The sequence below is a fragment of the Poecilia mexicana genome, unplaced genomic scaffold (genome assembly GCF_051168715.1).
Source record: "Poecilia mexicana isolate PSO_F unplaced genomic scaffold, ASM5116871v1 scaffold_2, whole genome shotgun sequence".
NCBI lineage: Eukaryota > Metazoa > Chordata > Actinopteri > Cyprinodontiformes > Poeciliidae > Poecilia > Poecilia mexicana.
The window spans coordinates 38,892,017-38,908,098 of NW_028263371.1; the positions used below are offsets into that span (position 1 = coordinate 38,892,017).

Sequence of the window (16,082 nt, forward strand, 5' to 3'; positions counted from 1 at the left end):
AAAGAACAATATAAAAGCATGACGTAAAGTTCAAAATATCTATTTTATATAATACGCCCTCTTTAAACTTTATTGCTTCTCTTAAAAACTGGCAGTCTTAGTCTTCATTCTTATAATCTAATACTAGTGATGACAAGATGTTTGGATGCTCAATTAGACATTGGTAGGGCAGGAAGTTTGTGTGCATGCATGTGTGTGCGTGTGCGTGTGTGTGCGTGTGTGCCCGCGTGATGATGTGATATTTTCAGCACAGGAATGGAAAGTTTTGGTGAGAGGATATGGGGGTCATGCGACCAGCTTTGTCATCCTTTATTATCTGGCAGGATTGTTCCTCCTAATCCCTTTATCTCCAAAATGAGAGACAGAAAGAAAAGAAAATTAAAGAAGTTAAGAAATTGGGTAAGAGAGCAACAAAAAAGAAGTGCTAATGTAGAATCCTGCTACTTTATTTAAAAAACCCCTACAAAAACAGCAAAATGAATATACAAGAAAAGATAAAAATGAAAGAGATGGTATATTTTCAGCTGATTTTGAACAAAAGAGATGAAAACCAGAGAACATCAAAGGATAGAAAATGAATTATTTGTAGTACACGAGATCTTTCTTTTTCTTCCTGGGTAGGAAGAACAAAACAAAAGTATGAACAGGGAGCTGATGGGGAGTCACAATACCAAAAACTCAAAGACAGGACAAAGCGACCTTACAGACAACCGGGTGCTTTAATGCTCAAGTGTCAGGCTGACTTGGGAAAAATGTTTCAGTGACTTTCATCAGCAAAAGTGGTCTCCCATAATAGCCAAAAAGAGACATTCAAAGTCAAACTGCACCTTAATTAAAAGGGTTGCTCTGACTTTTTCTTGTGGCTGTTCACATGTGAGCATGTGGTCCGGATTCAAGTGTGGTGGAAGCAAATGCTGCTGCAATTTCATTTTGCTGGACCTGTCTCACTAAACATGACCGAGATCAAAGTGACCCGATGTGAATTTCTAGTCTCTGAGTATGAGAAATGCGACATACAAAAGAAGAAGCAGGAAAAAGCATTCCATAATTTTAAAGAGCTTTTGGAATAAATGAAAAACTCTCTAAAGAAAAGTTGTAGGACAGTGTGCTTTGAGGATACATCGCAAAGCATAACATAGACCAACTGGAAGTAGTGCAGAGCTGGTCAGCAAAAATGAAATGTTACATGACAGTGAGACAAAACAGGAAACTACCAAGACATGGCCATCCACCTAAACTAATTGTCTTTATCTCCAGTCATCAAGGACCAGATATGTCCCCTGTCCTACACACTTGAATTAAATTGCTAAACCAGTCGAGTCCAAAGTCGGTCCTCGAGGGCCATCCTGCATGTTTTAGTTCTCTCCTGCAGTAGTAACAACCTCCTCAGCATGTCAATGTTCTTCTTTGGCCTTCTAATGAACCATTATTGAATCCAGGTGCGTTAAACCAGGGAGAGAACTAAAACATGCAGGATGCCGGCCCTCGAGGACCGACTGTGGGCACCACTGGGCTAAACTGTCTTACTAGCATGCAGTCGAGCTCTACAGACCTCTCTGCAAATGAGCCAATATTGGAGACAGGTGTGCAGAAGCAGACACCTAAAAGTTGCAGGACAATGACCCTTGAGGACTAAATTAACAGACTGGTCAAGGAGAGCGGGTCACAATCTAGTAGAAGATGAAGGGAACTCAATACATGACAATTATGGAATAAAGCATGTAAAAGGCTGCAAAAAACATTAGGCACATTGGCAGGACAACAAGTCTATCCAGTCAACATTAACTAAATGAATGGTTGACTCAAAATGTAGACCCAAAGTGGCAAGACTTGAAAATTACAGTTCAAACATCCCTTCCATAATTTCCTACTGCTCTATTTGTGGCAAATGCTTTCTTTACAAAATGTTCACTCAGGGCGCATTTTAGGATTTTACTTGCAAAAAAAAAAAATGCAGAAAACATGGTTTCTTTTCCTTTAACTTTGTGTGGGTCTATCACATAACATCATAATAAAACATGTAGTTTGTGGTTGTAACATCACAAAATGTGAAAAAGTAAAAAAAAAAAAAAAATCTTTGAAGCATTCCAGCACTGACCTGCTGAGGAACGTTGAGAAGGACAGGCGGACAGGGTATCCGTAACGTATCATGCGCACCATGTCAAGCACTCCGATGTACTGCAGTTGGGTAGAGACGTGGAAGCTGTCAAAGCTGGCTGGCTGACCGCTAGAGTTGGGGCGCACACACTCTACAAAGTGGGGTGTGCAAGTCTGCAGTTTACTCATAATCTCTGACAGTGAGTTCTGAAAAAGGAAAGAAGAGGAAGTTGATTTAACACAAAATTTCATGTAATGGGACAAAGGATTCTCTGATCTCTTTGGGTACACCAGCTTCCTCCCACAGTCCAAAAACATGACGGTCAGGTTTAATTGGTCTCTCTAATTTCTCCCTAGGTATGAGTGTGTGGTTGTTTGTCCTGTCTCTCTGTGTTGCCCTGCGACAGACTGGCGACTTGTCCAGGGTGTACCCCGCCTCTCGCCCGAAATGTCTTGCTAGAGACAGGCACCAGCACCCCCTCCCAATCCCACTAGGAACAAAGGTGTAAGAAAATGGATGGATGGATGGATTTTCTGATGTGTTTTGATTCATTTGCATTGAGCAAGCAACACCACATTGTGGCAGAGACAACATTGTCTGATTTTTGGGTGTACATCTTGCCTCTGAAGGAAGCAGAAGAACAAAGCAACAACAATAACTCCCTGTTCCTTCCAAAGGTGAGAAACATGAGCTTTTCTTCAAATCCTCAACTTCAAGATGATGCATCTAAGATCATAGGCGTCTGTGTGTAAACACTTACTGTATTTTGCTACACCTCAAACTGACATCACCCAGGAACTTCAGGTACAATACCCAGCACCTCACCCGTCATGTTTAAAAGCCACATTGCTCCTCAGAAACACACCCACACACACACACACACATACGTAGAAACACATGCCCACAGAACACAGTGGCTGTTGTTCATTGTTCATTCATTCATGAAGAGGGCTTCATGTTTGGCTTGGTACAGCATCATTTTTCAGCCCACTCTCTCCTTCCCTGCCATTCCCGGAGGGGACTCGTCGACCGCAGGTCCACAACTCTGATTGTGCAACACAGTGGTTTCATTCAGACCAAAGGCACTGCTTCTCTGAGCCACGTCTCAGCCTCCTTGCGTCACCAGCACAGACAGAGCTGCTCGCTGCAAACTGAATATTGTTGTTGCTTTTAAAAAAAAAAAAAAAAGTTATGAGCACCCTACACTTAGGGCTGCATTGTTGCAAAGGTTGGAAGGACTATTGTGACGAATGCACTGACGTGAGATAATCTCTGAATTAAATCTCAGTTTGGTAACAAACAACAGGGTTGTAATGATTCAAAATTTGATCCAGATGCTTGCTGCTAACTGGAAATACATTTGGTGAAATTAACTATCTAAGAATCCTGCATGTTTGAGGAAGGTGCAGAGAGCAGATTTAAGTTATTATCATAAAGAAACAGGAGTTTCTTGTACCCTCAGCTGGACAGCCGCTGTGACCGGCCCACAACGCTCAAGTCGTTGGAGGAAAGAACTTGAACCTTTTTTCTTCAGGATCTGTAGGTAGAATGAAATAAGAAAAAAAATTATATCTGAAAGAGCTAAGCCTCAAGAGGACACAGAAGATCACAGAAGGGTTTCAGCAAACATTAAAATACTTTCCCATCTTAATCTAAAGAAAATAGTTTATCAAGCTATTTAAGGCATTTGTTCCCAGATTAAATTGTCTCTGTACTTGCTTTTGAAAACATCTGTGCCCAGATGTTTTCAAGTATCCATCACAGCCATGAATGTCGTAGTTATTTTTGGCATGTGGATGATGGATTTGAATTATTGTTTTCTTTTCAGCTTGGAATAGATCTACAACGCAAACCATCGAATTCAGAAAACAAGAGCTGGATGCACAAATTTAAAGTTTTTGTGGATTTTCTCCAAACTACATGGAGAGTCAAAATGAGTCATCTATGCAATGACATTATGTACTCATTAATATTTGTATCTCAAACTCAGTTGGCTGTTTTACCAGCTCATCAATCTCAAACGATCACCAAAATCCATTTTGGAACAGAAAAAAAATGGCTAGCATTAATTACGCTTATGGAACGCCTTTTATAAACAAATTTTTAATATTAAACTCTATGCTGGGAAACAAACCAATTTAAATTAACTCCACTAATTCTCCCAAGAAAAATGATTGAATATTCAACTAGACGCTTCACAATGTATACAAAAGGTTGTTGTTCTATGCAACTCACTAAAGTAACTTTTAACTAAATATTCATGAGTATGAGCGGATATGCTTGAGACTCTGTGATCATGTACATATTAGCAAAAAGTCATAATAATAATGCACATTTTCACATCAAGTTTATGTTTTTGAGAAGTTATTGTAGTGCTGTACAGTCATTGGAAGTTCAAAACTTATTAACCATGTGTGTGTTTGTTAATATCGGCGCTGAACTATATTGTTGCATGATGGTATTGTACACATTAGCACAGCAACGTTTAAGGCTGCTAGGATAGGTCAGGGGGCAAAATGTGTCTTATATAAACCATTTGATCTAGAAAGATAATAAGCCACAGAGGCAGCAGACAGGAGTCCTGGAGGTTACACAACCTGACAGCCTTTTCACTCGCATTATGCGCACAACTGCTGTTTCCAAAGATACTAGCACCTGTAAATGAAATATTTAGCTGGTTAAAACAGATATTTATTTTATGTCTTTTTTTTAATGTCTTGAAAAGTCTACAGATGCCTAAACCCATACTTTATCTCTGCATGAATTCTTGGGAAAGGGTTTTATCTCATGAATGCCTGTGGACACACACACACACCACACACACACAAAATCCAATTCCCAGAGGTTTATATTTAGACGTGGGGTGGGAAGTAGCTTAAATTAGACAAGAGTCTTACCAAAAATACTCTTCCTTTTTCCATTGATTATTAGTTGCTTGACAGAAAAAAAAAAGAAAAAAAGCTGCTTCCTGTTTGATGTGAAATATTGCCCCTGTTAACACATTCTTGACTAAAACCTATCGCCATAAAATCTGAAGGATTCTTTCATATGTGTTGAAGTTGGAATGAGGTACTGCAGTCTGCAGCTCCAAACTATGAACAACATTACCTTGGTAAGATCATGGTACCTCCGAGGCTGCTGGGGGATACACGTGGCATTGACAGAGGAGGCTGATGGCACCCTCTGGACCATCAAGGCCACTTTAGTCCCTCTCAGGCCAATGCGACCCTGGGCAGCTGGCACCAGAGAACCAGTCTGAGTCAGCTTTGACTGGAAGAGCTGCTGCAGTAACACACTCTCACTGGCTGCAGGGCACAAAGCAAGATACAGGAAAAAATCAGTGCAGAATAAGCAACAGCATTGGTTGAGAAAGGAGGTGGGGAAGAACAAGAAGTGGGGAGGGGTGAAAAAAAAAACATATGAAAGGATTTAGCAGCGGAAAAAAAGAGGGACAAAAGGTGGAGTAATAGTAAAGTTCGCATGTAAACAATCCGTAAGACGACAAAGTGGGTGGAGTGTGTCATTCTGCAACACATGGAGCTCTGTACAACAATGAGCTCATTTAGAGAGCCAAACAACATGTGTGCGAACGTAGGAAGAGGAGCTCTCATCTGAAAGATTCAGGGAAAAAAGATGGAAAAAAGAAAGTGGCAGAGTAGTGAATTATTGCAGGTACCACCAGAACCACCTCGCTAAGGTAGAAAGAAAGTACTTCCTCTTAAATGTGTGGTATTTTACATTCATTATACGTATGTAGGTTTTGCTAAGTTTAATGTAATGTTGTTATAATAAATACCAACATGGTGAAATTGGGTATTTGGTTGGTAACACATTTAAATAATTGCATAATCAAGTTAATGTATATGTTTAATATGCTAGAACTGAGCATGGTTGTATTTTCCTATTATTTGCATAAAGAAATCAGTCAGTAAATGAATCAAATGTTATTTATACAGAAGTTTTTGAGGTCAAAGTTATTCATATCCCTACAGATTTAGATTGGACGGCTTAATCTTTTAATTTTTCTGAGTTTAAGGGACAAAAAGCAGGTCTTCCAACCTCAATATGTTGAAAATCATCACCAAAGAGAATGAGAATATTTAGAAGAGAGGTGAGATTTTTGGGGCAGGTCAGTGCATAGCCAGGTAGGGCTTTACAGCTAAGCAGCAGGATTTTACATGTCATTCTAAACTGTACAGGCAGCCAGTGTATGAAAGCCAAGGTAGGAAAAATGTGATGCGCCTTTGCTGAACAACAGTCAGTACTCTGGCAGAAGTGTTTTGAACAAGCTACAAGGTATTCACCGAGATGACTGGATACGCTCACAATGTCTAATTACAATAATCTAGTCTAAAGGTGAAGGCAGAGGCATGGAGCAGTTTCTTGGAATACCTCAAAGAGAGAATTGTTTCTATTTCTGAACTATTATATAGGTAAGAGTGAGCTACTCTGGGGACTTAATTGAGAGGAAAACTGAAAGACAGATCCAGCTCAAGTATGATTCAAAGGTTTTCAGAAAATGAATTGAGAGCTAATGTAATGGTACCCAAAGCAATCACCCAAGACAGGTTATTTCTAATATCTTAGAGTCTTTTATTAAAAATTATGTCTGGCTTAAATGTAAAAGAATTACAGATTGGCCAACTCGTTTACATTCTTGATGATAATTGCATGGAAAAGGCATAGATTGAAAACCAAAGCGGTTCTAGCTCAGAGACTTGTGGGATGCAACACAACTTATTTTAGGACTTCATTCTTCAAAAATGTTTTTTTGAACAACAAGTTTTAATGCATTAAAACTTAACGTTTTAATACATTATGTTTGCTCTTAATGTATTAAAATACATATGTTGGTTAGCTGCACAGTTGCACAGTTAGTAGAACTGGATGGGATTTTCATGTTCTCCCTGTGAGTGTGTGGGTACTCTCTGGGTGCTCTGGCTTCTGCCCACAGTCCAAAAAAAACATTGTTAGGTTACTGATCTCTAAATTGTCTTTAAGTTTGAGTTCGTGCTTGCATGGTTCTTTGTCTTGTGTGTCTCCATGATTTACTAGTGACTTGTACAGGGTGTACCCTGTCACCTATTGACTACTTGAGATAGGCACCAACCCGCCCTGTGACCCTACAAGTATTAGCAGACAATGAACAAAGTCAGCATCCTTTTAATGCCGGAGGTCCTTTAAAAACCAGGACTATGTGGACTGCAACATGCTGTGAACAAAATAAATTCTTTCAAATTCAAGAAAAACTGAATTCATTTTCAATCGACTTGGCCTTGACATTCTTTTTATGTTTTACTCGGAAAGGAAAACATTTTGTTTACACATAACAGGAGCGTTTTATCCTTGAAAAGATTTACTCTGAACTTGTCCTCTAGATCCAGGATTGACCTCTCTACGATCTCATGATCTACTCTTGATCCTGTTAAAGGTGCCTCGCATTGTGTTGCACCAGATCATGTATGCTTCTAAGGTTAGTTCACCAATGCTAAAAAGAATAAAACGTTAATGTGTAGAACATCATAGGGAAGCACAAACACACACCCCCGTCTTTGTTCTCAAGGGCAGTCCAAGTTTATGGCTGTATGTGGATAAAAGGCAGCGTTGCATTGACTTGTCAGACAGAGGAATACCAGCCAAGCATGAGTGAAGGGCTAGCCTTTAGAAGATTAGCCCCATCATGGAAATTATAGCAATTAGGTTGCTGGACGCAAGACTAAGCTGGCAGTCACACAACGGCTGCCTGTGTCCTGCGAGCCACAACACCCGACATCTGGCAGCTTATTTAGACAATATACACACAGACGGTGTCTGCTGCATATGGGCTAAAGCACACACATAGAAATATAACTACACCAAGACAAGGGCTGGGTTTGTGTTCTGCAATTTTAAACATGAGTGCATCTTTGTGTTCGCTTAAGCTCTGACGCCACATTCTGCTCATATGCTCATTATGTATTGGGTACTTACTTTTCATTGTAAGCAGGAGATTCTGAGGGAAGGAGTCCTTGTTTTTGCTCAGAGATCCAGTGAGGTCATATGAAACCTATCAGGGAAAACACACCGTGCAATGACATTTTTTAACATTATAAAACTTTTTGCAACATAAAAAGACATGCAACATTTTTTTATACTTTATTGCATTGTATTTTATTCCATTTTATTTTATTTTGTGCTATTAGTTGCCTTTGTTCATGGTTACCTGACAGGAAATGGGACGGAGAGAAGTGGGAAAACATGCCGAACCTTGATTGAAAGAGATGCGCAATAGATCCTTGCATGAGTCTTTTGATCTGTTAGTAGAAGCAGTTTTACTTAGTCTAAATTGAAATAGTTGTTGTTTTTTTATAAAGGCACCAACTACAGTATCAGAAATAAGTAGTAGTTCCTGCTATGTTCAATTAGAAATACTTTTATTGGTGAATGGGGAATATGTCTATTAAGCAATAATGATGACTAATGAGGTATTATATTATCATATTTTGATTCAAAATATTATTTTAAAGGTTGATTTACATAAAAATCAACCTTTTCGAGCTTCCTATCATGTTATAATGTTATTCCCTCATCATACCTGGAGTGTTGCTTTGATTCTTTCCTGAATGAAAACCCTTGAATTTCTCCAGGCAGTGGCATAAAAGCTTACTCTCTTGCAAAGCACCACATATTTCTATAAAGCTCCTCCTCAGAGTTTTTTCCTCACAGAGCACTTCTTCCCTGCACTTCCCCCACTCAGCTCCTTCAGACTAGCAGCAGCAGCAATTAGCAAACATCTGGTGGAGCTGTGAGTCTCCTGAGCTTCATCATGCAAACTAATTCTCAGTCCAACACTCCTAGGAGTGAAGAACTGAATGTGGGAGTAGGGAAGGGAATAAGCTTCTTAAAGAGACAGAGCACAATATCAACGCGTCAGATGTGACATCAAAAATTTATTTCAAGACAGAATTTTAATAGCAATATTAGGTAATATAGCTACTTGATTGTGATATCAAATGGCACAATGTTCCTGGAAAATAAATAATAACCCCCTTTAAGAAATAAAAACTTTATACAAAGAATATTGTGTGAGTGGATCTATTTCTTCTAAGATAAAACCTGATGTCAGTTCTTCTCTTGACATTGACAACTTATTATTTCAGGTTTCTCATAGCATAAGATATCCGACAGAATGGATCTAGGATTTCCTCAGTGAAATTTAATAGGATCGCAATTGAAATTGCTGCTGTTTACAACAGATTTGAATTTTGGATCTGAAAGTGCTTGCTTACAGAGTCAGTCTCCATGTTATTGTTTCTCCACTTGGACTTGTATTCTCGCCATTTTCCTTTTTTTTATGTATGCTTGGTGCCTCCCTTTGATGTTAAAATGCACTCCACACAGACCTCGTGGTGAAGACGACAGCAGAGACGACTGGCGATGAATTCCCCAGTAGGGATTTTTATCTGCCACAACGTTTCCTAGCAACCACATCAAGAAGCTGGATTTTTCTTCTATTTTTGCCATTTTAATAAATTTTCTCTAAAGTGTCTATTTTAGAATGTGGACATTTTTTTCGCCACATCATTGTCACCACAAGACTAAAATCGACAGGTTTTCTGAGCTGAACTCAAAGTTACGCAGACCGATCAGTGGTCATAATGACGCTACGACTGACTGGTGTGGACATTTTTCATTAAAACAGACAGACCTCTCCTGCATAGTGGCTGACAGTGAAGGCCGGGCCCTGGTCTTTGGGAGGGGGGTTGCCGTTGCCGTCCTTCGTGGTGAGTGAAAGCCCACAAATTGAAATGGACTCCAGCTGGGCGGACAGCCTCTTGTAAAGGGTTTGCTCTGCAGGCCGTAAGCTCTGGCTCTCTTCATCCAGCACACACAGCAGTCCCTGAGGCCTCTGGAGTAGGAACAAACATATGCTCTCGTTATTTATGTTGGTCATATTTGCAAAGCCCATTTGATTCCAGTAATGCATTATTCCTTCTGACATTTCTATTGATCCCTGTAGAAAAGAGCCCCCATCTACCCCCCGTCCGACACAAATCAGATTCAGTGCCACTCTTTGTTTCAGTGGTTCTTTTGGGTCGATGTGGATATCGATATGAATAGCCAGAAATTAACCTGGGATGTGCCTATTATATGGTAGTTTATTTTTATAAGTTTTTCCAAATATTATAACCATATTAAAAAAACAACAACAAAAAAACTATTACATTTTTGAAACCTGGCAGGGAAACGTCACTTTCTGTGGTTATGAAACACTGGATTTGAACATGTGACTTGGGGTTCTGAGGTCTTGCGTCATGTGAAGGGGGACCAAACTGGAGCAGGCTGGTCAAAACCAGATGAAAATACAACCTGAAGGAAGAAGTCCAGCACGGCGACGTGGCTGTTGCCAGAGACGGGGATCTCCATGGTGATGCCCTCCTGCAGACACTCAGCCTGCTCCTGCTGGAAGAGCACCTCAGAGACGTACAGCCTCAGCCGTTGGTTGATCATGTTCACGCACAGCTGGAATGCACACAGAGAACACGGTAAACACGTCTCTCAGCCCACGCAGTGTAGTTCCTCAGAGACAGGCTGCTCAATGTTTTGAAAGCAAACAAAGGAACAAATACAATCTCAAACATAACCTGCTGTGGCAGTCAATGGGCCAGAAGTAAAGTGACTACTCATGTAACACAGCCAATGTGAAATTAGCCATTAAAGAGGCCACAGTGTGGATTGTGAACACACCAAGGAGCTGTCAGCTGTTCCACCATTTCAAAGACAAAGTGAGCTGCTGAAATCTTTCCTATGGAAATAACAACTCATGTGTCACGTCACTGCAGTGTATGTAACTTAAGCTTTTTTTTTTTTTTTTTTACAAAGTTTTATTGTGTATAATTTAATTATAAATCAATGTTAAGACAAATGGGGATGGAAACACCAAACCATTTTTTTAGGCTTCAAAAGATTAGCTTTGTGTGGGATTTTCTTCTTTGTGCCAATTATACATTGTTGAGAATTAAAGTTGCTGAAGGAACACATCTTTACCGGGAGCCACTCTGAATACTTGTTTTCATTTATAAATTAAGCATAGAGCATCGCAGTCTGAAGATGAGCTCATAATAGTGCAACTGAGAAATGTTGCCTTCATTTTTTTGCAGTCATGTTCAAGTTTGAACATGCAAATAAAAACATGAGCCATTACTGAAAACCGATTATCTCTGTTTTATTATATTATAATAAGCACATTAAGAGCTACATGCAGGTACAGGATAAGTGGTGTTTGGAAATACAATGCTTTGGCAAAATTATGATTCTGACATGTAGAGCATTGGGAAATAACTATTATCAACAGGTTTAATAGATCACATTCTAAAATTACAGGTGACGCATTGGTAGAAAAATAGAACATAATGACACAGTCGTTAATTTTATTTTTAAATGAACTTGGTTACATGTTGACATGAAATGAATTTATGGGGGGAAAATAGCAACAGCCACACTAAACTATAGTTCTCAGGTGTTTTATTACAAGTCCAACCAGCTCGGCAAATGCTAAGGTTTCCAATTACCATACCACTGGAAGACATTTTATGACAGCAGTAACAAATTAAATGAACACATATAGGCTTGTTGTGTTTTTTTTTCTCAAAAAGAGAAAATGAATGAGAAACAAAAATTTAGGTCTTATATATTGGGAGCTGTTTGTTTGGTTAGAGGGGCATAGTTTTAATATGCCCTCTGTTTTCACTCAATAGCAAAAACATTTAGATCAGACAGGAAGTCCCCTGATAAAATTGGACGATTCTCACCAATCCCATCTTCAAATACCAATATGGCTGCTGAATGTTGAAATAAATTCTGTCAAAGGTCATTTATTTCTGCTTCTGAGGATCTATATCTGAAACTAAAAGCACAGAGTGCAAAGAAAAGCATTCTTAGTTAAAGTATTTCATTATTAGTTAGAGCAAACAGAGATAGCTTGTCACTGCAAGCAGTAGAAATCCACATTACCCACCAATTATCAGGCTAGTAACAGGAACACGGTTAAATTGGGTTTCAGGTCATTCCCAGATTTGCATTCTGATCTCAGAGGAATGCTATTAAGTTAGCGATTGTTCTTGGTGCTCGATTTGCACTGCACTTCTTTTTTTTTGCAGTTTATTAAAAGCAAAGATCAATTTGCTTCAACAACTCCTTTTCCGGATGTTAATTAGGTTGCGGCAGTACAATCATTTGAGAACTTTGGGTCTAAAAGACGCTTTTGAAAAGCTAATGATTTTTTATTCACCTCTCAGAGTCATATAACACTGCAACCACGTTGCCATGAGCCAAACTTTGGGTTCCTTCATCATACTCCGAGAAGCAGGTGTAACGTTTCTTGGAGCAGAAGGTCATAGTTGTGTTTTTGTTTTCTTTCTTCTCGTCTATTGTTTATCTCCCAGTGAGTCCAGCCCATTAAAAGCTTAGTCTCAGCAGGTGGTTGATTGAGTTAGCTCATTAGCAAAGTGCTGAACAGGTACAACACAGACCAACAAACAGTTCTAATTAACGAGATCTAATAACTCTGATCATGCCACACATGGGTTCTGTGTTTGTGAGTTTCTGTTTGCGTGTGCATGAGTGTATAAACATGTCAGAGCTTGTATGTCACTTATGTGTCATATCTACAGTAAGTGAGCCTCGTATTTGTTGTTCCAAACGTTGCTCCTCCCTTTTTCTCCTCTGCCAAGTGTCTCATAATGTGTGGTGGTATAAAGAGGTGGATCTGAATTAAGAGTTTTAAACTGCTACAGATAATTTCTCTAATTTCATTTCTTTTGTCTGCCTCCCATATATCTCAATTAATCTGGCTCTTTCTTTGACCTGAAGTAAAGGGTTGTGCAAGCCCCTCACTTCCGCTTGGATTGGAGAGCATCCAGATAAGGAAAGCCACTTATCCTTCTGCCACGCAGACAAAAACACCACTGTCACACGAGGGTTCAGGAGCAAAGACAAACACTGACTGCCTTTGGTAAAAGCTGGAAGAAACAGGCTGCTCCACAGGGGGTGGAGGAGAGTGAGCTTTGAATAGACGCAATAAGCACTTAGTCAGTTGAGAGTTATGAACTACAGTCGCACACAAACACAATAGGTAGAGCTTCTTATTCAGAGTAAGCCCCCCCAAAAATAAACAAATCCCAAAAAAAAAAACAAATCCCAAGAAAACAAAAATAAAAATCATAGCAAAATCTAGGCTTATTTCATGAGACTGAGGTCAAACTGTTGTGTTCACAGCCAAACAGACTTTAAAAAGAAACTGGAAGAAGTTAAAAGGAAATAAACAATATAAAAAAAAAATCTAAAAAAGAAGTGGCAACAATTTATGCATTAGTTAATATGAACAAATCTCTTATTATTACAATAATTGTTTTAAAAAACAAAGAAAATGTTGCATCCAAAACTCAGAATAACCAGAAAAACTAAAATGAAGTCTAATTTATGTTCAGGAGTCCAAATAAATGTTTTTTTCTTCTGTCCGTTCAACAGCAGAAATTTAAATATGCAATTATTTGCATATTTAAAATTATATAGGCTGTCCTAACAGACAGTTTTTTTTCAAGAATATACAAGATAAGGAAATAGGTGGGGAATGGCAGGTAGTTTAAATAGTAAAAAATGTGTAAGTAATTTCCCTGGACGCCTCCCTGGCGAGGTGTTCCGGGCACATCCCACCAGGAGGAGGCCCCGAGGAAGACCCAGGACACGCTGGAGGGACTATGTCTCTCGGCTGGCCTGGGAACACCTTGGGGTTCCCCCCGGAGGAGCTGGAAGAAGTGGCTGGGGAGAGGGAAGTCTGGGCCTCCCTTCTGAAGCTGCTGCCCCCACGACCCGATCCCGGATAAGCGGCAGAAAATAGATGGATGGATGGCTGGCTGGATGGTGTAAGTAATTTGCCAAAGGAGTTCTGCAAAGACTAATAGAATAATGTGCAGCATGTGACAAGTCGGGTTCTTTTTCATCCATCCAACTGAGTTTCATCAGGATCAGTCATCCTGCGATTTGACGCTTGTGATCCGGCAGCTTTATGCTCAAAAACTCTGACAGTATCTGGAAACAAAGTCCAAGTTGCATTTTGAGGATCTGACAGTTTATCCCTGTTGTTGTCGCCATGTTGGCTCATCCCACTGAATCAGAGAGCCGCTGCCCAGATTCACCAGAGCACTGTACAGAATATCGAGGGAGAGCCGCCTGGAGCGTGGTTATAGTTACAAAATGTAACAGATGCTCAGAGGAAGGATCTGCGATAATGCTCCTTTGTGCACCCATGATGCAGTAGTTTGTCACAGAAGCAGCTCTCTATTCAGCTTCAAGCATGAGGAGGGAAACTCTGGTGTCTCTTGGTGAACAACTCAGATAAAGCTTGGGAGAAAGTGTTGCAGACAGAGAGGCGAATTTGATCAGTTCTGAGTCCTAAGTCAGGGATCCTCAGCCACAGGATCCAGCACCAGTAGTGGGGCCTACAGTCTACTGTTTTGTTCTTGTTCGATAAAATGCATAAAAGATGTGACCCATGTTCTGTTTTTCTGCACCAAAAAAAATAAATACCATAAAATGTAAAGACTGCACTTTTATTTGTAAGGGAGCACACCTAGGAAATCAGTAGGGGCTTTTCTAGGTTAAATCCTAGGAAATTACGTCTTCTTATTTATAATTCTTAAGGAGCAAATAGAATAGGATTAAATTCATATCTGCAGTTTAAAACTTTGAAATTGCCCAGATAACTGGGATTTTTTTTTTCATATCTGAAATAAATAAACTGCATTTCCCATGTTTTATGTTGTACTATTGCATTCTTTGAAATGCTATAGTATTTTTTATTTTTACTTTGGGGGTATTTATACTTTTTCTTACAAAGTACAAAAATAATATTTGGCAAGGAGAGAAAATATAAAGCAAACTTATGTTTAGCATCACTTTAAATTAAGAACTTCTTGAGCTGCTTTATCCTTTTTTAACCTTTAAGTTCAAGGAAATGTTTTTTTTTTATTCTGTTGTGGTTTGCTATGGTCACTGAAATTGTGTGTTTTTGCAAAAAGTAATTGTGTTTTTTTTTTTTTTACTGTTATGTGTTGGACAAAATATTTTTCTAAAAACATGGTTTCTGTCTTCTAACTCATGCTGAGAGAGAGAGAGAAAGAGAGAGAGAGAGAGAGAGAGAGAGAAGGAGGGACACTGCAGCCTACGTGTAGCACACAGTCAGTCTTTGTGGCCGACATCAGTTCATTTGAGGACAGTTGAAAATCACGCCACAGTCAGCCGCAGACCTCAGCTCATTCATTACAATTACACATGAAAAAATTCCAGCCTTAAACAGATAAGAGCTCCAACTATTTCAACAATTTGACTAAAATTACAAGATCACAAATCCTCCTTCAGCTCAGAAAAGCCAGAGGGATTCTATTTAAGGGCGAGAGTTACACAATATTAATTTTTGAATTGCGAAATCCTAAAAAGGGACAACCCGGTCTCACCTGTTCAAATTCATTTCTTTGAAATTCTTCAAACCCAAACATGTCCAGGATTCCAATTTCCATGGCGGGATCGCTGGAAGTAATAAGTCGAGCAAAAAGAAAAAACACACAAAGCACATTCATTAAAGCAGTGGATTTAATTTCCAGGATCGGTATGAGTCTGGTGCGATGCTACCCCAGCTGTAAAGCCTGAGGGTGTATGTGCAGCAACATCTGACAAAAAGGGAGTGCCATGAATGCGTGGTTGACAAATTTATTATATTTAGCGGTATGTGCGTAAACAAGGCAAAGCACAAACACATTCCAGAAGATGCGCTGTGGGTTTTCTTTCAGGGTGTGATAACGCTCAACAACATTAACGTCAGGGATCCCATGACCTCCACCTTGTGCTGTTTTGTTTTTTAGTGTGTTTTTGTAAGACCTCCAAGCATCGTGGACCTTGAGTGTGTCTGTTAAATTTCTTCATGGCGCATTCGTAAACTATGACGAAT

The 16,082-nt window shown here is 39.4% G+C and overlaps 1 protein-coding gene across 1 annotated transcript in view; it reads right to left on the reverse strand.

The window, feature by feature from the left end:
* Positions 1-16,082, reverse strand: part of myo16 (myosin XVI) — a 117,288-nt gene that overhangs the window by 38,400 nt on the left and 62,806 nt on the right. The window contains exons 21-27 of the mRNA XM_015003060.2: positions 15,592-15,664; positions 10,448-10,600; positions 9,786-9,986; positions 8,069-8,144; positions 5,207-5,403; positions 3,555-3,635; positions 2,099-2,304 (exon numbers count right to left, since the gene is read on the reverse strand). Coding sequence (XP_014858546.2) covers positions 2,099-2,304; positions 3,555-3,635; positions 5,207-5,403; positions 8,069-8,144; positions 9,786-9,986; positions 10,448-10,600; positions 15,592-15,664 — 987 coding nt within the window. The remainder of the gene's footprint in view (positions 1-2,098; positions 2,305-3,554; positions 3,636-5,206; positions 5,404-8,068; positions 8,145-9,785; positions 9,987-10,447; positions 10,601-15,591; positions 15,665-16,082) is intronic.